This window comes from Anguilla anguilla, chromosome 10 (assembly GCF_013347855.1).
Source record: "Anguilla anguilla isolate fAngAng1 chromosome 10, fAngAng1.pri, whole genome shotgun sequence".
In the NCBI taxonomy this organism is placed as follows: domain Eukaryota; kingdom Metazoa; phylum Chordata; class Actinopteri; order Anguilliformes; family Anguillidae; genus Anguilla; species Anguilla anguilla.
Window position 1 is genome coordinate 28,079,026 of NC_049210.1, and position 26,265 is coordinate 28,105,290.

At 39.6% G+C, this 26,265-nt stretch overlaps 1 protein-coding gene across 10 annotated transcripts in view; it reads left to right on the plus strand.

Annotated features, from left to right (window-relative positions):
* Positions 1-26,265, plus strand: part of LOC118206456 (brother of CDO) — a 374,202-nt gene that overhangs the window by 341,937 nt on the left and 6,000 nt on the right. For 8 of the 10 annotated variants that reach the window (XM_035379207.1, XM_035379212.1, XM_035379206.1 and 5 more), the window contains one exon: positions 1,225-1,420. In XM_035379207.1, coding sequence (XP_035235098.1) covers positions 1,225-1,420 — 196 coding nt within the window. Of the gene's footprint in view, positions 1-1,224; positions 1,421-3,696; positions 4,482-19,377; positions 19,413-26,265 lie in introns of those variants that run through there. The other 2 variants (XM_035379216.1, XM_035379213.1) reach the window with 2 other exon arrangements.

Sequence of the window (26,265 nt, forward strand, 5' to 3'; positions counted from 1 at the left end):
GTGAAGCATACATGATCTAATTAATCAAATTTAGAACATTTAAAACAATTTATATTATTTGCCAATGGGCGCATTGGAAAGTTGCGATTCTAAGGTTTCTGTCAATGTTTTTGTTGCATCTGTATGATAACAGCACATGAAGTTAATGAATATCCTTTAACAACTATGCTATTTTATATGGTCCGAACAGAATTTTGTAATTTTATATGAATCAAATACTAATTTATATAATAATTTTTGGACGCTGTGACCCGCAGCTTTTTTTTTTTTTTTTACTGATCTCCCGCTCTCACCCACAGTAGGCTAAATAGGCACAAATTACTATGAGTCCCGCGAGAGCCGTGGGAATCCTGCCCCAATGCAGACCTCTAGTAGGAGGTAAGCTAGCTAATGCTACCCATCTGAAGATATTTATAGAACTAACACTGTTAGCATGCAGCCTGTATTGTCTAATATCCTTGAACTGGATGCACAGGGATGCACACAATTGGTATCAGTCTTCTTGTATGAATCTGGGCAAGATAGCTAAAAAGCTAATTTTCCAGAACGAGATCTGCTTCTTGGCTTTGGGAAGAATCCTCCAACTCCAATCACCTCTGGCTCAAACCTGAATGGCTGTATTGCGGTACCAGAATCAGTGATTATGTTTTCTACTAACTCATCAGAATCAGAGTCATCTAAGGCACTGATAATGTCCTTTGATTCAGAATCAAATATTTCAGTGCTGCCCATTTCTGCCGTTTTTCAATCAAATGCTGTCCATTTCTGTCATCTTTTCAATCTAAAGGTATAATAGCAGAGTTGGATGTCTTCAATCTATTGCGTCACACATCACATTTTATAGCGTGACTTTGTGTGTTTCTGTCAGGAGTGATCAATTTGTAAATTTGAAGCTGTACTAACAACAATGTCAGCTCATTTTAATGAAAAACCTATAATTAATTGGTCTGATATGTTTTTTGTGTTATGTGGTGCCTTCCCGTTTAAGTCCCACTCAATTTTAGGGAGCCATTTACCAGAATTGGATTCAACACGTGGCAGCAGGAATATGATCTATAATGCAATTAATGTTCTTTATTAAATACATGAGGTGACATTTTTCTACTGTTCTACGGACTTTATGAGGACTAGATGGGGGTTATACATGACCTGATGTACAACCATAGAATTGAAAGATGGTGTACTTTATTTTTCAAATCACTGTATGCATAAATTCTTGTCCAGGGCATTTGAAAATGATGTGGTCGATGTAACTGAGCAAAACCCCAATACAAGAACTACAGTCCTCTTACCATCTACCAACTCCGTAACCATGGTGATGGAGCCTGCCTCTGACACTTCAACCAAGCGAGTCCAGTTGACCCAGGGCCAAATTACCACAGCTGAGCCGGATCCTGAACCAGAGACAGGTCATCCTCAGGTAAACAGTTTTGGTCTGGAGAGAATAATTTTTGTCTCTCCTGACACCTGGATTTGTTTTTGCTTTTTGTTTTTTCAGAACATATTCATTATTTGTAATATGTTATGTTACTGTCACTTTATTGGAGCCAATGTTCATTTGAATTATCATTACTATGTCATCAAATTAGTAAAATTAGTCATTGATTTTTGGGAGAATACAATTTATTCCATGAGCCAGGTGTGTTATTGGGGAATCATTTTAGGGGACAAAGACTCATAGCCTTTTTTTTCCTGACTTATGACATATAAATAGTACAACAAAGTGTTATTTCCCTCTTTGTCGCAAGACTGAGAAGGACTCCACTATATGCACATCCTTGCACGTTCGGAATGAATGTAGGAACAAGCTGATGCACAATAGAGCACATTTACTATTTTTGAAAGCAAATATGCCCTTAATACTCACTTAAAACCCAGGGGTTTTAGTAAGAATACCCCCCCCCCCCTCATTTTAAATAAACCCATTTTCTCCAAACTATATGCAATACAGACATGGTTCAAAGCTTGAAATAAAGAGCACATTTGTACCAAAATGTCCAAATCCCCTGATCTTACATGAATTTCGCTCAGTAAACATGTAGACATATTTATTCTGAAAAACAAGAAATAAATCCAAGAATCTTAATTTTTTCTTTATTCTGTAGTGATTACATGTACATACTTCTGACACTGGACAAAGCCAGATTTCAGGAGTGCTCTGTTTGCATTGTGTGAATTTAAAAAAAAACAAAACACTTTTTTTGTGGTTTTGTGCATTGTGCTTTTATTATTCCATTAATTTGTCTTTTATTTTGATTAAAAATACTAATCGCCAAATATGGAACCCTCTCCATGTCCTCCCTAGGTACAAACCCTCTGGGGTTTTTTTCCCGGCATTCTGTAAGCATAAACAGCAAAAAAAAAAGCATGTTGTTTGTTTTTGCAACTTAGAGGCAGCAACTCGGAGGCAACTAGCCTTTCCCAGCTCTGACACTCCACTGCTTACACTACTGAATAAAATATGTTTTTGGCTTGTACTTCCATTAACAGCACTTCAGTATCCGCTTCAGAGAATTATTTATCTTTTCTCGGCCATCTCTTTAAATTGCCTTCAATGGAATTCCAAGCTCCTTATATGGTATTTTAGGGGCTTCAATTTATGCAATTAAGTTCTGTGACCATGCTTTTCAGTTATGATCGATCGGTATTTATCAACCTTTGTGTCTATGAGCATGTGACAAATCCAGCAGAATTTGTTAGTTTGCATAAATTTACACACAGTTTTACACACAGAGGCTCACTGTGCATTATCTATTTTCCCTGCCATATTCCACTCCCAGAAGCTAATTCTGAAGCTAATTCTATTGTACCCTCTGGAACTCCACAAATTTTTTATTTATTTTGTTTTTAAGGTTCCAAATTGGACCATTAGAAGTGCTAAAAGCAAGTTTTTTTAATGAGGTGAATGTATATTATTATTTGTGGTTTAGTCTAGTTTATTTGTGCAACCATAAATGTGTTCAAACAAACGCAAACAAGACAAAGAAATGTATATCCACAGGACTGAACATAAACAGGCAAAGCTTTTTTTAAAGTTTTGCTGTATGGTGAAGAACAATGTAAATAATATAGATTTTGCTTGTTTTTTATTTTAAGTGGAAAAAAGTAAAGAAAACACTATTGGCTGTTACATTTGAACGTAACAATGGGGAACAAACTAATTTGCTAACGAAAGAACAAAGAACAGTTTAAAGTATTTTGCTATATATTTGGATTTGAGATCAAAAGATACAATGCATACACATATGCATACTGTATATGTTTTAGCATTTTACAGAAACGGCTGTTTTTGTGTTGAGTCCTCACATTTTCAGCTGTCCAAATGTCAGTTAATGGATGAACCTAAAAGTAAATTTTAGCAATAAAGTGTAATATTTGGTTGTGTAGCCCTAAAATTCCATAATAGCATCAAATCTACGAACCGGCGCTTCGTCTTGCAGCAAGACCATGTAGGTACCATGGACTACAAAACACATAGAACTACAAATCCCATATGTCCACCTCCAAGGGACTCATTTAACCACGCCTCCTACCACAGCTTTTCTGTTACAGTATTGGCTTACTGTAAATTTGAAACGCGCAACCTTCAATAAAATGGAGGTTGCCGTTGTTTCACGTTCTCTGTTCCATTTTCCTCTCCCTGGACTCGCCACCCTTCTCCCGTCTCCCTCTCGTGTCCACATGTCCACATGCCAGGAAGAGTTTGCAAGCCCTGCAATGGAGCAAGGCACGTATACCCTTGGCTACCAGCAGCGGGAGGAACGAACCGCCTTGAAGCGCTCCTCTGATTAGCGGCAATCGAACAACCAGGAAAGTCAGGCATGACCGACGCATCCTGAGTAAGTCCCACAAGGAAAGTGACCTGCGACAAGGACCAGGCTACGTGTTTTGGAACCAGAAAAGGGTGACTGGCACTTGCACTGAAAACCAGGAATCATTTCCGGCAATGGAACCAAAGGACTAAAGTAAGGCGGTAACTCTGGGCATAGCATTTATTAGCAAGAGACTGATTATAGTAATTTATGACTAAATGTACATGATGATGCTAACTGTTATTGTGTTTTAATGATAAATGTGAACGTTCTGTATGTTCGGTTGGCTCTAAGCCATCCAACGCACTGTTAGTTTTCATATATCACGCATGGAACAGCTCCCACATGTGATTTACTAACAACTGGTCATAACACAGCAGGATGTTGAAAAACACACATAGATAGCTATTCAGTTACCCTGTATTTGTTTGGTACGCATCATGCGCCATTGTTTTTTCACTAGCTTCGTCTAGTTTCAAAAAACCCTCCATTCACACACTCCATTTTGTTCCTTTGTTCTCCGTGAACACGTGTCCACGGTACACAGCCCCCACACAGGAAAACATATGCACACATGCACTCACCCACAACATACAACACTCCTCGCACACACAACACCCACACACGTGCACTCACATAGTTTATTATATCATTGTAGTAAATTGTGCTTTGCCCTTTTTGGTACTTTGTGTTTAATAAATTTTATTATATTTACACAGTTGTCTGTATTGATATTAATCTTGTGCTGAATTGATTCAGGTGCTGCTAATCAAAAGAACTTAGGCTAATAGAATACCTTTGCCTCTTTGCTAAATCATTCATATTAATTTAGTATTAGCTGAATGTATGATATTATGATTTGGTTAAGATTGACTGTTAATGTGTAATTGTAATAATTAATTTAATTATTAATTTAAATTGCCAATTTATAGTTTGTATACTTAATTTATAAGACTGATTATTATATGTTGGCACCACATGTGAGGATATTGATGTAGGCCTATATCTTCTACATTTTGGTGGCTCACTATGACAAGTAGCGGCATGTCCCCTACAACCATGATGGCAAACACTAAAATGCAATAACTGCATCAAAAATGCACAAAAATCTCATAAAACCTTTCCAGGCCTTCACTTGATCTTTGTTTCGAGGGGTTCCTGTCTTAAATTTCCTCTTCAGCAAGTGAAATGCTTGCTCAATTGGTTTAAAAACTGGTGACTGACTTGGCCAGTACAAAACTTTCCACTTTTTCCCATTGATGAATAGTTTTGTTACTTTGGCAGTATGTTTGAGGTCACTGTCTTGCTGCAGGATGAAGCGCTGCCCAATGTGGGTGGAGGAATGCTACCATCTTCCACCTCCATTACATCATTGTCACGCACTGCGACACACCCCTTTCGTTGACAGAAGAGTTGGACACAGGGAGATATGGGAATTCTGGAACTTTATAGAAAGGTTTATTAGGGCGAGAGTGCGATTCTTTACAAACAAAACAAAACGTCCTTGCCCTTCACCCTTACAGGATCCAGGTAAAAATAACAAACTAAAATAACAAAGACAAAACAAACAAACAGTCCCACAGCAGCTTCTCCATTGGTGCAGCTCTCTCTCTCTCTTTCTCTCTCACTCGAACTACGAATTCTTAGGTCACAGTTGCCTACTGGGAAAAGAGCACACTTTAAATACTTTTCATTTTATGCAGCCATTGAAGAGGGACATGATCTGAATAGAGGACAAAGGATCTACCCAGGAGGTAGTACTGGAGAGTCAGCACAGCCCACTTTATAGCGAGATGGTATTGTACCAACTCTCCCTGGGGCTGAGCTTGTGGCTGATGTAGAGCACCGGTCGCTCCTCCCCATCCACCTCCTGGGATAACACTGCCCCCAGTCCTCTATCCGATACATCAGTCTGCAGGAGGAAAGATTTATCAAAGTCAGGGCTAATCAACAGAAGACTGAAACACAAACACCCTTTTATTCTCAAAAACACCGCCTGGCACTGCTCCGTCCGTTGGGCTAGATCAGGAGCTCCTTTTTGAGTGGTTAAGGGACCCGCAAGACTTGAAAAATCTGGAATAAATCTTCGGTAATAATTTGCAAATCCCAAGAATGATCTCACTTGTTTTTTTAGACTTGGGTTGGGGAAAAGCAGCTATAGCAGCAGTTTTATCCACTAATGGGTTGACTCGTCCCCGCCCCAAGAGGAACCCCAGATACCATACCTCCATTGCACACTTCCCCGGGTATGCAGTTAGTCCCACCATTCGCAGCATCTTCAGGACATCTCGCAAATGCTGCATATGCCTCGGCCAATCGTTACAATGAATAATTATGTCATCTAAATAAGCAGCGGCATATGCAGCGTGCGGTCTTAAAAGCCGGTCCATTAGCCGCTGGAAGGTAGCGTGTGCCCCATGCAACCCGAACAGGAGGGTGACAAATTGGTGTACTCCTAAGAGAGTGGAGAAAGCCTATTATTCTTTTCATCCTGGAGATGGAGTTCTGGCTAGACTCTGTTTTTTTTAACTATTTTTTCCATTTACAATACTTACTTAGATTAGTTTATATTCATAATTTAGGTAGAAACAAAGTGCCACAAATGCAATTATCTTGGCGAAATGCAAAAATGAAGTTGTTCTTTTTTAGTTTGTAATAAATACCCCATTTATTAAACAAATAAGACTGTACACGTCCTGGATCATAAACTCCTTGCCTACAAGTGTGCAAAAGGGTGGTATGCAGAAATAATAAAGACATATGAAGCAAAAAGTAAGTGGTGTACCCTGGTGTCCCTTAGTGTCTCCAAATATATCCAAAATGGCAATTGTGCATTGCTGTAAATCACAACATCATCATGTATTTGACAAATCAACTGTTCTAAACCAAGATACTCACTTTTGCATAGCTTTCAAGTGGGAATTACCATCTATGCATCAATGCAGGGGCCCAAAACCTCTCCAAAAATCAATGAAGTGTGTTTTGTCTATTATAAATCATGTTAATTTTCCCCTTATGATGTTTAAGATGAAACATTGATATCACATTGAAAAATAATGCAAAAACATTGTGACACACTGTGGTAAAGATACCTAAATGTGTAATCATTCATTCTCATATGTTTTTACATACTATACTCTATACTGTACAGTATGTAATGTTTTGTTGCATCTGTGATGGGAGGACATAAACTATTAAATAATAAAATAATATTTCACTGTCAGAAAAGTTGTGGATATTCACATCAAATCGGTGCATGAAACAATCTGACTGAGCTTCCAATGAACACTTGCACTACAATGTGAAATGTTCTCATTAGAAAATAGTGCTAACCCATTTAAAGACACTCAGTTTTAAAAATAATGTATATAACCAAAATATTTTGCACAGTAATACTTTCATATCAGGGGGAAATCTTATCTGTGTTCATAGGCATCCACCTTCTCCAGAGAATCAAAGCTGTCGTTATCCTCTTTTGACTATCGGATACGTATCTAGTTTTCAGTTTATCGCCTTTATGATTTGATCTGGAAAACTTGCTCTGTTCTATCTCTTCATTCTTTCTCCGCCCCTCCCCTCCCAGACAGGAAAAGGAATGCCTTTGGACAATTAAAATCACTGAGGGTCTGTTTTTCTATGGAGTTTAAGTTGGAATGCATTATGTGACATTTCATTGAAATCACTGATTGAAAATTACTGATTGAAATCGCTTAATATCTCTATAGATAATGGTTATCGAGGCCTGACAGTTGAAACCTACACCTCTCTTGTTAGACATAAAGTTAAAACTTCTTTGCTTTTTAAAGGTATTCAATAGCTGAACTGAATTACCTCATTCATGTTTCATCTCATAAAGAGATTTAATTAATGAATCGTTTGATAATAAGATCATGGAACATTTCACCAACATAAATTCATAAGTACATGTTGAGCTTTTAGATAGGCCAGTCCTTGTCTAAAATCATCAACAATTATTATTAAATTAAATCACGTAAAATATATTTTATATGTAGGTTCTAGCACACAAATATTTTCTAAATATTTAGGCTTTGAATAACTGCATTTTTAATATTAGAAAAAAAAACTCAGTAAAGAAATACAGTTTGTGTCGTTTTCCTCACAAATCTCCTGCCAGACAATAGACAACAGGTGCTTTTACACAGGTGCGAACTTGTTGCTGTCTACTCCAGCACGCTATTCAACAATTGAATGACCAGTGCTTTGATAAGAATTTCCTAATAAAGCACCATTGAAACTAATTATGCGTATACAATTTTGATGAAGTTGATAAAGCCTTTAGGGTGGGGGGCTTGGAACTAATGTGTGTGCGTGCGGTTCCAGCAAAGCAACAAAACTGTGCATTCTTTGTGTAACTGATAAGAGGAGGGCGATGGTGCATAGGCTATATAAAAGTGCACTCCCAGGAGAAGGGAGGGAGAAATGTGCTGAATGACCAAATATATTGCACTTTTCCAGTTGTGTTTTGTCATGCACATTTTAGTGCTTTTCACAGTGTTCCTGTAATATGCCTCGATACATTTTCCCTAAGCCTTTATAAAAAAAACTGCTATAATTTAGAAATACAAATGTTGAAAATGATTCAGTTGTGTCCTTTATTTCAAGAAAATAGTGTTGCAATATACGGTCTCGTAATCTCTATGAAACATCTTACATGGCTGGCTATCAGTGTAGCAGTAGTACATTGTATAAAACGTGGCCTTTCTAGAGTTAAAACATTACAGAGACAGGTTGTTGGCTAATGGTACACCCAGCACTGGCTCATGAGGCTCTAAAATGTCTGACCTGCCCCCCAACATGTGTTTCAAGCAACTTTTCAGTATAGTAAGGGATGTTGTGTCTCCCCATTGTAGACTGCGCCCAGCTCATGTGCAGGACCTTGTCTTTTCAAATTACAACTTGGGGAAGTTTGAGTGAAACGTAATAGCTGAAGATGTTAGATTTTTTTTTCTTTAATTTACTGAAGCGTATGCAAATCAAACATACAGGTAAAAAAAAAGTAGGGAAAAAAGTGGGAAAAAAGTATTAACAAACAAAAAACAACAAAACATTTTAGCCTTACACTCTATAGTTTTTTAAAATTTCATTAGGGATTCATGACATACAGTAGTTAATAATGAAGACGAGGAACTATTTTTTTAAATTTTGAAAGCATTTTTCAGTTTATAATTGGGGCGGGGGCGACATAGCTCAGGAGGTACGACCGATTGTCTGGCAGTCGGAGGGTTGCCGGTTCAAACCCAACCCTGGGCGTGTAAAAGTGTCCTTGAGCAAGACACCTAACCCCTAACTGCTCTGGCGAATGAGAGGCATCAATTGTAAAGCACTTTGGATAAAAGCGCTATATAAATGCAGTCGATTTACCATTTACCATAATTGACTTCAGTGTCCCTCAGGTAGGGGTGGTGGTGGGGTTCATGCAGTACTATGCAGTTCAGAGTAAGAATGAGTAATTATGTTTTGATTTATTTTTTTAGGTATTTTTTTTCCTTAATTTGCTTAACAGACAAACAAACAGACATTAACATAAATATGAACATTACAGTCATTTGAGGAACATACACTTTAAGACATTATGAAAAACATACATTACAGATATTTTGCAGTTGACAGAAATATGAAGACAAACAGTTCGTTCAGTTTGGGGTTAAGTGATTGGAGTTGGAGGGGAACTAAGTAGGGTTATAGGGAGGAGTGTGTGTTGATACAGAAAAGAGAAAATAAAGAAAGAAAAATAACAAAAAATAATAAAAAAGAAGTAGAAAAAGAATAGGAAAGGAAAAATATAATTAAAGCCGCAAGTGGCGTTGAGAGGGGTCCAAGCATTGGTACCATCGCGCCCCCTATGGAGCAATTTTAAAATGGCTTTGTCCTCATGATCATATACCTTCACCCAACATATCTACTGAATATCATGATGATTGTATAAAAAATTGATGACTTATTAAAAAAATGTATAATTTATAAAAATTTTGTGCTAAGAGACACTGTCGGATGACTTAGTTGCGTCGCCATGGATGTGTCCTGGCCGCTTCCCGTAAAGGCCTTTACTATGCCGCAACTAAGAAAAGTGTCACACTAGTGTTGTCATGATACCAAAATTTTGACTTTGATACCGATACCAGGTTTAGTATCACGATACTCGATACTGAAGCAATACTGATTCAATACTCGGTACCTAACGATACTGAAATTACCGTAATAGATCAGAAACGTAATGTCCACAAGGGTTGACCTCATTTTCGAATTCACAGTTTATTAAAAACCTGGTTTATTAACAACCTTTAAGTTGAAGCCTGTTCAACATATTAATAAGCATAGGCCTATAGTGTTACAACACTAAACAATAGAAAAATATATTAAATATATTTAAAAAATGTAACAATTGTAAACTAAATAATCTTTAAACAGGTCTTTCACTTTTAAATAGATCTAAAAACAGCATATTTTAATAACAATACAGCATCTTCCTATAATAAAATATTTACAAATTAGAACACCTATTGCTACTGAAGTCAACTGAGTCGAAGCTTGCGCTGTATCAGTGAAGTGAATGCACAAGCGCACGTCACCTCACTTGGCAACCTTAGTTGCTACTGCCATCTAGCGACGATTCTGACAAATTACACTTTTCATCCTCTCGATCAGTAATGCGGGAGACAAATTTCCCTGGCTTTTACATTTGACTCAAAACTACCGAACGTCGGAATATTCTAATACCGAACCGTTTCTTTTTCTTTTTTTTTTAAGTACCGAGAAAGTGCTGAAGTTTTGGTATACCGTGCAACACTACGTCAGACACATATTCCAATCCATTGCTCAGCTTAGCAGAGAATGAACATTTCTGAGTGCCTCAGAGACAGATAGAATATTAACACATAAATGCAGCAAATCCACACTAAAGAGAAGTAAAAATCATGTTCAAAAATGAACAAAAAAAAGAAAAAAAACCGAGCAAACGGAAAAGAAAACAGAAAAATAAAATAATGCCAGCATTGCTACTTTAAAAAATTTTTAAAAATTAAAAAAACCAACAACAACAGGGATTGAGCAAGAAAAAAAGATCATTTATCATTTAAAGAAAAGTAGAAAAATGGGATGGAATTGAGAGGTAAAGTTGTATGGAGGGATTCTGGAGTGTGTGGTGTATGCGGACTTGTGTGTATGTATGTGTGTGTGTCATATGTAGGATTGAATATGTAGGAATATGTAGAAAGAACTCGGATCACATGACAAGAGAAAGTTGGAATTTGTTGTGAGCTTATATGGGTAATTGGGCCAGGGAAAAATAAAGTAAAAAAGAGAAGGTTAAACTGTAGTGAACATGAAAGGTGAGTATGTATGCATCAAGTTAGACAGTTTTGATTTATAATGCTTATATATATATGCTTTATATGTGCTTTAATATCTCAACAATAGCATTGCCAGTAATGATAATGGTAAAAATCTGGGATTTTTGGCAATTAATACAGTTTCTGTGTTAAACCCAACCCACTTCCTGTTTACGCCACCCACATCTGGTTTTTTTATCTGAATACAAATACAAATAATTTTGTTGGTTGAACAAATACAACTACAGATACAAATACAAATAGTGGCATCTCCCTCAATCCCTAATACCCGGGCAAGTCAATTGCAGGAAACGGTCACTGCTTGATGACAGAGGCCAGAACTTGCTGGGAAGCTTAATGTCATGGACAAGCTGGATAAGGAGGCAGTCCACGATCGACACACTAGGCATTTGGATTATTTAGCATTCCCAAATGATGATTGAACTGAGCACTTGGTGATTCAAAGGATAGTACCTTGGAAAAAGACAATAATTCCTTTATCTTTGTTGCTCAAAACAGGCATGGTTTGAGGTAAAACAGATGTGGAGACATCTTGGGAAAAATATCACCATAGGTCACAAGCTACTGCCAAATGAGCCAGCTCCATAGCAGTACAGCTGATTCAGGAAGGCCCAGTGGACGACTCTGGTCTCACCACAACCCAGAAACCACCCCCCACCAGGGACAACACTGCGTACTTCATCAGAGAGTGCTCTGGACCTTCTGCTACACCACAGCCCATGGACACCACCTTCATGTGTATTTTTTTTTTTGCACCAATCATTGGTTGGGTTAAGTTTAGCAAGGTCTTGGTAAATCAGGCCCTGTGCTTCTAGGTTGAGGGCAGTAGTTCCAACAACTTTGTGAGGGTGTTTGCAAACTTTTGTATGAGTTATGGTTTTTAGAACACCAAATCATCTAAAAACGGTTCTTCCAATGGAAGTTGCAACCATAGTTAACCTCTTAGCGCACAACCCCTAGTGGTGGGCAGGCCGGCGTGCCTAGATTACTAAACTCAAACATTCGGTGCTACTGCAACCAAAGTGTGAGATGAAAACAGAAACGCGTTGTTTCAGTTTCATTAGTAGACGATACATGACAACTATGCCGAAAACGGAGTTTCGCAGCCCCACCATTGTCGCTCCGGTCGTTCATTTAACACGCACCCCCTCCCTGCAGTCTCATCTAAAAAACACCCCCCACCCTTGACATAATGGACAATATTGTCTATCTTGGCATTCATAAAAATATTCTTCCACCACTAAAAAATTGTATTCCGTCATAGCAACAAGATAAACCCGACAATAGCCCTAAGATATGCCTATACAGCAGTGAAAACGCTGCTCACTGAATAACGAAATAAACGAGAAAAAGTTTTTTAAAATGATACCATGTCATTCTACAGTCAATATCTGGGACTAAATATTGAATAAATATAAAACCTTACTGTTGGTTTTACGTGTAGAGATGTCCCTTTTGAGACTGCATGGTCATATATTGTCTTGGACAATCCGTTTGGGAAATATACGCGCATCTGTGACGCCTGAGTATCTTCCAGAATAGCTGTGCGTAACACCACACCTGTTGTTTACGGCGTCGTCGCCCTTTTTAGTACAGTCTGACTTGATTGACAATTCATTTATTCAGTAGGCGAGAGTATAAGCTTTCTAACGATGTATAACATGTCTAATTCTGCTTTTGGAATAGCGTTTTATAGGTCAGCGTAACAGAAAATATTCTTAGCATCGCATTCACTTACGCATTCACTCTGTTAGCAGACAAATACGATGCACCTAACGAAACGAGTTCAAGGATATTTCGTAATTTCTTGGAAAATACTATTATTATTGAGGACTTCTGAACATAGCTAAGCCATATGTTTGCTGATAGACCTAGCTGACATCGTTTTCTGGAGCAAAACAGAAGCGAATAGAACAATATCATTGATACTGTCTCTGTCTCCATCTACTGAACATAGAGGAGATTTCATCATTGCTATGTAAGTATTACCGCTCAAAATATTTCGGTTATATACGTTATTTTTTAAATTGAGTATCTTTAAATAGGTTAGTGGTGTTATATAATGTAAATATTTCACACTGTAATGTAAGCGTTAGATGGAAGTGTAATAGTTTTTGTGAAGCATGCAACAGTGATGACGTCAGAGCTGGAACATTGCCAAAACGTGGTGGACGGGTGAAAATTGTTTTCATGTTGTCTCATCCCCATACAAGAAAACATACGAGAGTACAGAGTATAGAAATACACACGAGTTAATTATTACACATTTAGGTACTGTACCGCATTGTGTGACAATATTTTTGCATTTTTTAAAAATCTGATAGCAATGTTTCATCTTAAACCCTCATAAGGGGCTCATTTATATGCTTTATAATGGACAAAAAGCATTTTATTCAATTTTGGAGAGATTTTGGATATGTTTTTGGACATCTAGCTATTTTAGACCACTGTACTGACTGAAAGCTTGTAATTCCCATTTGAAAATTATGCAACAGTGATTTTCTTGAGTCAAAACAGTTGATTTGTAGTGAAATACGTGAATATGTTATGATTTACAGCAATGCATAATTTAGACATTTTGGATAGATTTGGAGATGCTGGGTACACTGCTTAGTTTTTGCTTCATACATCTATAGTAGTTCTACATATCCACCCTTAGATTTTATGAACTTGTGGTCAAGAAGTTTTTGACCTAGCACATGTATAGTTTAACCTCCTGTATATATGCAATCTCTCAGTATTTCATTGCAAACTTAAAAAGTGCAAATTTATTTTTGTTTTTTTGTCAAAACAATTGCATTTGTGGCACTTTATTTCTTCCAAAATTATGAATATAAACTAATCTGCGTTAGTATTGTAAATTGTACAAATGTCTTGCTTCTTTTAAGCCATTTTTAAAGTCTTTGTGGTGTTCACATCTGGAGTTATAAAGCTTTAAATAGGGTACCCCTATGACACATTCTGTCAAAAAAAATGATTGATCGACAAAATGTCCAGAATGCCTGGTGTAACTAAACTCCTTGTGGGGAAAAGTACATGTGCAACTTGAAACATGTTTATTTTTTAGCAGTAAATTAAGCAATATGAGAGAATATGTATGTCACGGGAGTGGGGGGTTAGGACCCAAACGCAGAGTGAGGGGAAAAAACTTAAAACTCCAAACGGTAATTGAAACAAAGTCTTTACTTAACAAATCCGGAACTAAAGAAGGGAACAAAAGGCCTTGCAGGGCAACTCTCAAAAAACACAAAGTAAAGCTTCAAAACTCAGGAAAGCAAGCAAGCAAGGAAGTGTGCAATGAAACTATGAAAACTGTTATAATAGCAATGGGTAATAAAAACAAGGATTTGCAAAAGAGCTGAAAACAAGGAAAAGTCGTTAAATTGGTGAAGAAAAATGTATGAAAAAAGCAAGCAAGGAAGCATGCGATGAAACTACCTAAACTGTTATAACAGCGATGAGTTTTAAAAGCAATGATTTACAAAAGAGCTGAAAACAGGGAATAGTTGTTAAATTTGTGAAGAAAAATGAATGAAAAAGCAAGCAAGGAAACGTGCAATGAAACTACGTAAACGTATAATAGCAATGAGTTTTAAAAGCAAGGATTCACAAACAAGCTGAAAACTGGGAAAACTTTATCTAGTTTTGCAAAGAAAAAGCAAGGACGTGTGCAAAAAAAGCATTATTGTGAAACGAATCGGGAGTGTTAAAGCAGTATAACAGAAGTTTTTAAGAAAGCTAAAGTAGTTAGAAAAGATACACGTGTGTTAGTTACTTAGCCGATTTTCTGCTCCGAACACGGGGGAGGTTATTGTCCTGCGTCTTCCGGTCGATGTTTCTAGCAGGGTTGTAAGAATCTAAATGGCCAGAGTGTCCCAGTAAGCAGGGTGGAGTTAGGGAGGAGACACCATTATGTTAGAGCAGCGCCCCCAATGTTTCGAAGAGACATGTCAAGCCAGTGACATTTAGTATTTCGAGATGGCTGTAGTGACATATTGTGTAACGTGATGGAACAGCCAATAGTTCTATGGTAGGATTTGGTAAGTGCATTTTTGCCTGGAGAGTGCATTAGGATTGTTATTTTTTTCTGAATACAGATACAAACCTCAACTAAGTTTGAATGTTTTTTCAACACCCCATGTAGGAAAAAAAACATGGCCTATTCATTAGAGTATAAAAAAATATATAATGTTTTTATAATATTACTTAAGACCCTTTTAAAGGATTAAAAATGTAAGGGAAAATTGCACACATTAGGTGACATATAGGAGTGTTTAATATTTATAGACAACAAAATTTTTGAATGGTTTTTAAATTGTATTGAACAATTACACAGATCTTAGTAAAATGGTGTATTTAAAAGCAATAGTTTTGCCCAGCAATACTTGTGCTTTTGATTAATTGTGGTGATGGGTCGGAGCGGCTGCTGAGGTTAATGGCAGGCTAACCCCCTGTAAAGCGGGACCATATGGGACCATCCATTCAAATTTCCCGCTGGGGAGACTGCATTGAAATGTTTTTAACTAAAGACAGATTATTGACCTAAACTAAATTTTTCAGTACCCCATGTAGGAAAGAAATGTAATGAATGTGCTTGGGTTGCAAGCACATTCATTAGACTCTAAAAAAAAAAAAAGTTTTTTTAATAAGATTACTTACATTTTTACGTAAAGGGTTTTGCAAATTGCACACGTTATATGCCATATAGTCATGTTTGATATGTATAGACAGCAAAATAATCAAAAATTGTACAAACAAACACACAATATTGCCGGTCATATTTATGAATTAAGTCCTTTTATACACACACACACATATACAAAGCATTGTCACTTCACCACAAAGCCACACATAAAACACCATCCAAACAATACCGAATCAACTAACAACTAACAATTCAAAAAAAGCCTAAATGCATTTGTGTAGACATGCATGCTCCACACCTATAAAGAGTCTTTCAAATCAAATAATCAAAAATTGTGTTTCACAAACTTAAACCTTAAGGCTTAACTTTTACTGTTGGCGCTTCCAGAGCAAACATAAGTGCTTGTATACAATTGATTGTAGTTACAATTATTTCTGTTTTGTTCCGGTAACTCACGGCTTCCGTAACCACCATTGTTTCAGGTCTTTGTTTGCAGCTTGAGTCTGTAACCATTGCGCTTGTGTGCTTTTTGTCACTGAAAAAACGTGTTCTTGGAGCTGAAAATGTGTGTCTTTTATTTGAAAATCTCACTCCACACCCCCACATACTTTTTTTTTTTTTTAAAAGGCTCCAAATGTTTATGACAGAAATAACATCCTCTCCCTGGGTGTTTGTACAACCTTTGGTCCTACTTGATTTAAAAATTAAACTATAATCAATAAATAGTATGGTTGGTTGCATGCTATATAAAAATTGTGTAGTTTAAATAAAATTCATGATAGCATTGCTGCCTATATCTAGGATACCATAGGCCACACAGTGTTTACAATTTTCGCTTTTTATATTAACTGTGAAATTAACTCTTCGGACCCAAAGTTGATTGTCGTCTTCACTACCCTCCATTTTAACAGATTAAACAGGTTTATCCAATAGATACCACCTATGCAACCACTCATTTTGTTCAGAAGATTTGGCCCTTAATTAATAAGCCCTTAGTTAATTTGAGTATACTATCTTACATTATGCTCTAGCTTTTAGAGATTAACCACATCACTGAGCCATATCAATAGCTCATACCATTGTTTTATGAAGCACAAATATATTAGTGAGAGTGCCTGTTGGAAATATGCTCAGAGAAATGGAATGGTTCAATAAAACTATTTTTCTTTTATCTTAATAGTTCTGCTACCAATTCAAACAACAAACAAATATGTTTATTAATAATAATAATAATAATAATAATAATAATAATAAATAGTAAAATAAATTAACGTTATATAAGATGACACAAAAAGAAATGCCTTTATAAATGTGACTACTAATATATATGTACAGTTGAGGCTAAAAGTTTACAAACACCTAGGCTAAAGACATTCAAAATCAATTTTTTCACAACTTCACACATTTCATGTTACCATACATTTCCTGTGTTAAGTCAATTAGGGTATCTACTTAATTTGCATAATTTGCAAAATAATAGCTAAGAGACTATTTTTATTTATTTAAGCTTTTATGTACTATATCTGATTTTCAGTGGGTCAAACGTTTACATACTCTTTGTTAGTATTTCGTGGCATTGCCTTTGAATTGCTTAACTTGAATCAAACGCTTGGGGTAGCCTTCCACAAGCTTCTCACAATACTTTGCCGGAACTTTTGCCCATTCCTCCTGACAGAACTGGTGTAACTCAGTCAGGTTTGTGGGCCTCCTTGCTCGGACACACTTTTTCAGTTCAGTCCACAAATTTGCTATGGGATTCAGGTCAGGGCTTTGTGATGGCCACTCCAGTACTTTCAATTTGTTGTCTTTAAGCCATTTTGTTACAACTTTGGAGGTATGTCTTCAGGCGTTGTTTCTGTATTTCTAGATAATCCTCCTTCCACATGATGCCATCTATTTTCTGAAGTGCACCAGCCCCTTTTCCAGCAAAACACCCCCACAACATGATGGTGACACCCCCATGCTTCCCAGTTGGGATGGCATTCTTCGGATTTAAAGCCTTATCCTTTTTCCTTCGTACATAGCACTGATCATTATGGCCAAACAGTTAAATTTTTGTTTCATCTGACCAGAGAACACTCCTCCAAAAGGCTAGGTCATCGTCCTGGTGATCACCTGCACACTTCATTCTGAGTTTTCTATGCCGGTCTTGGAGTAGGGGCTTCTTCCTTGCATGACAGCCTTTTAGACTCTGGCCATGTAGGATTCTCTTAATGGTGAATGTAGATACTTTGGCACCTGATGCCTCCATCTCCTTCACCAGTTCCTTTGTTATTGTCTTGGAGTTCAGTTGAACCTATCAGACCAAAGTTTGTTCAGCCCTGAACGATGCAGTGTCTGTGTGGTCCCAAGATTTTTATATTTGCATACAATTGTTTGCATACAGATGCTCGTGGTACCTTCAGTTGTTTGGAAATTGCTCCTAAGGAGGAACCGGACTTGTGGAGGTACACAATTTTTTTTAATGAGGTCTAGGCTGAGTTGCTTGGATTTTCCCATGGTATCAAGGGCAAACAGGCTGTGGCTCTAAAGGTAGGCCCTTAAATACAGCCACAGGTGCCACAAACTCCCAATTAACTCCTGATTATGACAATTGGCCAATCAGAAGCTTCTAAAATGTCATTACATCAGACTGTTTAAAGGGACTGTCAACTTGGTCAATGTAAACTTTTGACCCACTGGAATTCTGATATAGAGAATTTACGCTGAAATCAATCTATCTAACGATTGTTTTAAAATTACCTCTGACGTGAACAAAGTAGATGCCCTAATTGACTTGCCAAAAGAAATGTATGGTAACATGAAATGTGCGGAGTTGAATATGAGTTTGAATATCTCTAGCCTAGGTGTATGTAAACATTTGGCCTCAACTCTATATATATATATATATATATATACAGTGAGCACCATAATTCATTGGACAGTGACACATTTTTTGTTATTTTGGTTCTGTACTCTAGCACTTTGAGATTGAAAGGATACAATGACAATTGTTGAAGTGCAGACTGTCAGCTTTAATTTGAGGGTATTTTCATACATATCGGATGAACCGTTTAGAAATTATAGAACCTTTTGTATATAATCACCCCCATTTTCGGGCATCAAAAAACATTCGACAGTTTAACATATTGTAGAATAAAGTAATCATTTTTAATATTTGTTCGCATATCCTTTGCATGCAATGACTGCTAGAAGTCTGCGACGCATAGACATCACCAGACGCTGGGTATCTTCCCTGCTCTGCCAGGCCTGTACTGCAGCCATCTTCAGTTCCTGCTTGTTTCCGGGACTTTTTGCCTTGCCAGTCTCCTCTTCAGCTTGTAAAATGCATGTTCAATTGCATTCAGATCCGGTGATTGACTCGGCCAGTCAAGGATTTTCCACTTTTTGGCCGTCAAAAACCCCTTTGTTGCTCTAGCAGTATGTTTCGGGTCATTGTCTTGTTGCATGATGAAGTGCTGTCCAATGAGTTTGGAGGCATTTGGTTTTATCTGAGCAGATAAAATATTTCAGTAGACTTCAGAATTAATTGTTCTACTTCTGTCTGCAGTCACATCATCGATGAAGACAAGTGAGCCCGTTCCACTGGCAGCCATACAGGCCCATGCCATAACACCCCCTCCACCATGTTTCACGAATGAGGTGGTATGCTTTGGATCATGGGCATTTCCTTTTTTTCTCCACACTTTCCTCTTTCCATCACTCTGGTACATGTTAATATTTGTCTCATCTGTCCACAAGACTTTGTTCCAGAACTCTTGGGGCTCTTTTAGGTGCTTTTTAGCAAACTGTAATCTCGCCTTTCAGTTCTTCAGGCTTATCTGTAGTCCTGCTGGTGTAGTCTTCTACGTATGACTTTGACACATCTACACCTGCATCCAGGAGAGTGTTTTTGATATGTTGGGCTGTTGTCAAGGGGGTTTTCTTCACCAAAGAGAGTATTCTCTGCTCATCCACTACAGTGGTCTTCCTCAGTCTACCGGGTCTTTTGACATAATTTAGTTCACCAGTTGTTTTTTTCTTGTTAATGATGAACCAAACTGTTGACTTGGGCATGCCCAGGGTTTTTGCAATGCTGCATCTTCTGCTGGCCTACTCTATGTCCCAAAAGTTTGCTTTAAAACTGGAGGCCAGGTTGCTTTTAGTTTTTATGCCCCAAAAGTGTGGAACACACTCCCACAGGATATCAGAGACTCTCCCTCAGTTCCAGCCTTTAAATCACGACTTAAAACATACTTTTTTAAAAAGGCCTTTTATTGAGCTTCGTTTTATTTCCTTTATTCCCTGTCTGTTTTATTTTATTATTTTTTAAAAATTATTATTTTACTGTTTTTATTGTTTTATTGTATTCCTGGGATGGAAGGGAGTGGGGAGAAGTTTTATAAGAATATATGTATGGTGTATCCCTGTTTTATCTTGTGTTATCATTTTATTTAGTCTTCTCTTTCTGTAAAGCACTTTGTAATATATATACATGTTTTTCCACGACCTGATTGCTTTGGTTACATGCTATTGATGCAAGTGACAAATGGTCTAAAAAGTGCCATGTATCAAACATTGGTTGAGAATAGCTGTAGGTTTTGCATTGCATGTAAAACCCTGGTTTTATTCCAATAGTCAATATATAAATAGTTTGTATTTTACTACATGAGCAAAAACACTCCTACGTTCAGAAATAAGAGAGTTATTCAACAGAGATTATATGCTGTGTTTTAATTACTGCATATTGCAACTTCTTGTTTCCTGAAGAAACCATACATAAAATCACTTTCATTGTCTCCAACTATTTCTGTGGTCCCTTGTTGTTGTGTAAACATTTATTAAGTATTTGAAAGCATGTTATTCACAGAGGCTAACATACCATGAAGCATCCAGTTGTTCCTACACGAGGGGTCAGTGCAGGTGATAGCTAAAAAATATTTTTAAATACACCATTTTACAATAATCTGTGAAATTCACCAATCCATTTTTTAAACCATTCAAGCATTTTGCTGTCTATATATATCAAACATGTGGCGCGTAACAATTTTCACTTAAAACTCTTTTTAAAAACTTTAAAATGTTAGTAATCTTATAAAAACCTTTTTTTAGACTAATGAATGTTTTCTTTCCAACATGGAGTACTGAAAAATTTAGTTTAGGTCAATAATCTGTCTTTAGTTAAAAACATTTCAATGTGTAAACACCTCACAGCTAGACCAATGAGGGTTTGTAGCTGGAGGGGAAGGCACCGCGTGTTTTCCCTTGGCTGGTGTGATTCAAAACCGGAGATGTTAGTTATTTTTCCTCTGTTTGTAAGAACAGGGCACAATTATACTTAAGAATGCACTGGTTCCGTTGCCACAGGTCAGATATGAAGGCGTTGCTTCATATCCCGCTTAAAACTGGCCTGAAACGGACCAGTAACATTCTTGTTACTCTCCGTTCGTAAACGGGGCTATGTTGTCATCAGAGATATATCTGACTTGTCGCCGGACTGTCAATATTCTAATGGGAGCATCAGAATACTCACAAATGCGCGGAACAACACATTAAATATATCCATGACCACAGCAAGTAAGCGTAACAGTCACTATGGTTTACTCTCGTAATAATCTGACTCCAAATGAAATTAGAATTTAAAATTTGGTTTTAACTATACGTGGAACTTGGAGTGGTTACACTCGACTCTATCTTGTGCCATCATTCCTCAATATATGCTCCCGGGTTTAGCACTATTGTTAAATCTCAGTTCGGTGAAGGCCCCAGAGGGTAGGAGACTGACCACCATAATACATGCCTTCCTTTGTGCATAGATAATTATGAGCCCAGGACAGTGTGTATCTATCGGGCTCCTTAAGGTGAATTTGACAAGAACCGGCGTATAACGCCCATGGGTCCTCTTAAGCCAAAACATCAGAACCAATACAACACCAATCCCGTTAGCAAGCAGATCGTGGTCGCCTATCCAACTTGAGGACCTCACTAAAGACGTTCGCTGTACTAGACCCCTGATCAGTAGATCCTAGTCATAATTGTCCCCCTGAGTATTTAATCGGAATTTCAGCTGAAAAGAAGATAAAATGGATCAGAGTCATGAAGACCACGCAAGTTAAAAATAAGAAGAATTTATTTAACAGGCAGGTAGGTCATTAGCTTCAAATTCACAATCAATTTAAAATATGGAAGGTTTTAAAACAGAGTAAAAAGTTCTTACCCAGCCTGTTTAGCTACACACAAAATCACAGAGTCTGCGCAGTGTGGGAAGTTGATTGCGATCTTCCCTGTTCAGCTACGCACAGAACACAGTGCAGTGTGGGACGTCGGTTACGATCTTCCTTGTCTAGCTACACACAGAGCACAGAGTATGTGCAATGTGGGAAGTCGATTACGATCTTCCCCGATTGCATTGTCTCCCTTCCTTTTAAGCCAAATCCCGCGTTTGGTCTAGGCGGCATTTCCATAAATTAACCTGGCCGAATCAAATCTGGAATTTCAGCCCCCACCATTTGGAGGCTGCTGTTAAAACAATTAGTGGGGAAATTGGGAAAAGGAGATGATTACCAGAGAGGACATTCCATTGTGATAGTTTCAGAAACTCAGGGAAAAACTATGTTTTATTAAATGTTATTTGGTATGAAACATATTTCATTCAATTTCTTGAATTTCCCTGAATACGCCCATACCAAACATGTCCAGGGGATGTAATATTATGGTACAGTTGTCATGAAAATACATTACATTACATTACATTACAGGCATTTGGCAGACGCTCTTATCCAGAGCGACGTACAACATTACATTACATTACATTATAGGCATTTAGCAGACGCTCTTATCCAGAGCGACGTACAACAAGTGCATAGGTTTCATGATGTAGAGGCGCAAACGAAACACTAGAGTGAAGTAAGGATCGTAGTGCCAGAAGTGACCACATCGATCAGGACTCCAACCCTGTAGAGTAAGTTTGTTCAGCAAGCAAGAATCCTACCAAGTACAAACTAGCACTGGAATCACACCTAATCATACAAAAACAATCCTGCCAGATACACTAACATAATCAAATTATCCTAGCTAGGTACAGTGAGCTGAACTATAGGCTAGGGAGGGGTGGGGAGAGGTGCAGCCTGAAGAGATGAGTCTTCAGTCTGCGTTTGAAAGTGGTGAGACTCTCTGCTGTTCTGACCGTCACGGGGAGGTCATTCCACCAGCGAGGGGCCAGGACAGACAGCAGACGGGAGCGGGAAGTGCAGACGCGAAGAGGGGGAGGTGCCAAGCGTCCAGAGGTGGCAGAACGGAGAGGTCTGGCTGGTGTGTAGGGTCTGATGATCCTCTGAATGTACCCTGGTGCTGACCCCTTAGCTGCCTGGTATGCAAGCACCAAGGACTTAAATTTGATGCGAGCCATAACAGGCAGCCAGTGGAGGTCAGTGAGCAGGGGGGTGACATGGGAATGTCTGGGGAGGTTGTAGACCAGACGCGCTGCAGCATTCTGGATGAGCTGCAGGGGTCTGATGGCGGATGCTGGCAGACCAGCCAGTAGCGAGTTGCAGTAGTGCAAGCGGGACAGGACCATCGCTTGAACCAGGAGCTGGGTTGAGTAGGTGGTGAGGAAGGGGCGGATTCTCCGGATGTTGTACAGGAAGAACCTGCACGTTCGACTCACCGCCGTGATGTTCTGGGAGAGGGACAGTCTGTTGTCCATCACCACTCCAAGGTTTTTTGCGGTGGGTGATGATGACACCACAGTGTCCCCCAGGGAAATAGAAAAGTCGAGAAGGTTAGAGGATGGAGCAGGGATGAAGATAATCTTCGTCTTGCCTGGGTTCAGCTTAAGATGGTGGTTATCCATCCAGCTCTGGATGTCCCTCAGGCAAGCAGAGATGCGAGCAGAGACCTGAGTGTCAGAGGGCGGGAAGGAGAGAAAGAGTTGGGTGTCATCGGCATAACAATGATAGGACAACCCATGGGCAGAGATTACAGGACCAAGAGATTGGGTGTACAGGGAGAATAGGAGGGGACCAAGGACAGAGCCCTGGGGAACTCCTGTGGCAAGGGGGCGAGGTGCTGATACTGCACCAGCCCAGGCGACTTGGAAGGAGCGACCGGAGAGGTAGGACTCAATCAGTCTAGTGCTGTGCCACAGATCCCCATAGCTGCCAGGGAGGACAGGAGGATGGGATGGTTGACGGTGTCAAAGGCAGCAGAAAGGTCTAGGAGGATCAGGACAGATGAATGGGAGGCTGCTTGTGCGGCGTGAAGCGACTCATTGACCGAGAGGAGTGCGGTCTCTGTCGAGTGGCCAGGTCTGAAGCCAGACTGGTAGGGGTCTAGGAGGTTGTTCAGGGAGAGAAAAGAGGAGAGTTGATTAGAAGCAGCTCGTTCAATTGTTTTGGATAGGAAAGGGAGAAGGGAGACAGGACGGTAGCTCTGGATGACAGAGGGATCCAGAGTGGGCTTTTTTAGCAGTGGAGTGACGTGGGCCAGCTTGAAGGAAGAGGGGAAACATCCAGAAGACAAGGAGGAGTTCACGAGGGAGGTGACATATGGGAGGATGTCAGGTGTGATGGTCTGGAGGAGAGAGGAAGGGATGGGGTCAAGAGCACAGGTGGTAGGGCGGTGGGAGAGTAGGAGCTGGGAAACATCAGAGTCAGTGAGGGGAGAGAAAGTGGAGAAACAAGGGGAGGGAACAGAGCTGGGGGAGTGGGGAAGGGTGGTGGTGGACGTGAAGGAGCTGCGGATGTCTGCAATTTTCTCATCGAAGAAAACTGCAAAGTCATCTGCAGCGAGGGAGGACTGAGGTGGGGAAGGTGTGCTGAGGAGAGAGGAGAAAATGGAGAAGTGGAGAAGGAGAAAATGGTAGGCAGACAGGTCGGATTGAGCCATGGATTTCCTCCACTTCCTCTCCGCTGCACGTAGGCTGGCCCGGTTGGTTCGGAGGGGGTCAGACATCCACGGACTGGGAGGGGACGAGCGTGCCTGCCTGGAGACTAGAGGACAGAGAGAGTCAAGTGCTGAGGAGAGCGAGGAAGACAGTGGAGGATGCAGAGTCAGTGGGAAGGTTGGAGAAGGATTCAAGAGTGGGGAGTGAAGCAGTAACACTGGAAGCGAGAGAGGAGGGAGAGAGGGAGCGGAGATTACGGCGGACCATGACAGTAGGAGTGGATGGAGGGGAGGGAGGGAGAAGGAAATGAAGTGGTGGTCAGACTGGTGCAGAGGGGTCACTGTGGGATTGGAAGAGGAGCAATTCCTCAGGATAACCAGGTCTAGGAGATTGCCAGCTTTGTGTGTTGGTGGGGAGTGCATTAGGGAGAGATCGAATGAGTGAAGTAGAGGCAGGAAGGCTGCGGAGTGGGAGGCATCAAGGTGGATGTTGAAGTCTCCCAGGAGGATCAGTGGGGTGCCATCCTCTGGGAAGGAGCTCAGCAGGGTGTCGAGCTCATCAAGGAAGCTTCCCAGGGGCCCTGGAGGGCGATAGATAACTACAATATACAAGTTAACAGGATAGGTGATTGAGACAGAGTGGTATTCAAAGGTAGAGATGGAGAGGTGAGAGAGGGGGAGAACAGAGAATTTCCAGGAGGGAGAGATCAGCAAACCTGTGCCCCCACCACGGCCAGATGGGCGGGGGGTGTGAGAGAAGGAGAAGGAGGAGGAGAGGGCTGCAGGGGTTGCAGTGTTGCCTGGTGTGATCCAGGTCTCAGTGAGGGCAAGGAAATGTAAAGAGAGGAGGGACGCGTAGGCTGAAATGAAGTCAGCCTTCCGCGTGGCAGACTGGCAGTTCCATAACCCTCCTGCGACCGTGAAGTTGTCACAGGGGGTCAATGAGGGATAGCGAAGGTTGGAGGGGTTCCGTCGCCGCGGGGGGCCTCGCCTACAGAAGCGAGTTCTGAAGGGGAGAGAACAGGTTGGGATGGGATGGGCACATAGCATAGCAGTGAGGACAGGGAGTAGAGAGAGGAAGGGTGATGGTAGAAGGATAGGGATGCAATGACACAAACTGGGAGGGAGCGACGCTAGCGTCGCTCCAAGCCAGACTACAAGCCCTAATTAGCAAATGAAAAACCCAGCTCCTGGTCCAAGCAATGGTTCTATCCCGCCTGGACTACTGCAACTCTCTTCTGAAGAACAAAGTGTATAACCATAACCAGGAACAAGTATGACGAAACCCCTAGAGAGAAGTACCGGTCCAAGTACAGGGAACAACCGCATAGTTCAACTTGGACCCTGATGGTTAAACTGATTAACACTAACAACGAGAACGGCAACAACGCAATCTATGGAAAAATAAAAATAAATAAAAATACAAGTAGTCGTTAAGACAGTTGATGCGCCTAAGTCACCTATGAAACAGCTGCCTAGTTACAACCCTAAGTTTAGTCATTTACAGGGGGGAAGGGAGGGATGGGGAGAGGTGCAGCCTGAAGAGGTGGGTCTTCAGTCATTGTTTGAAATGGGT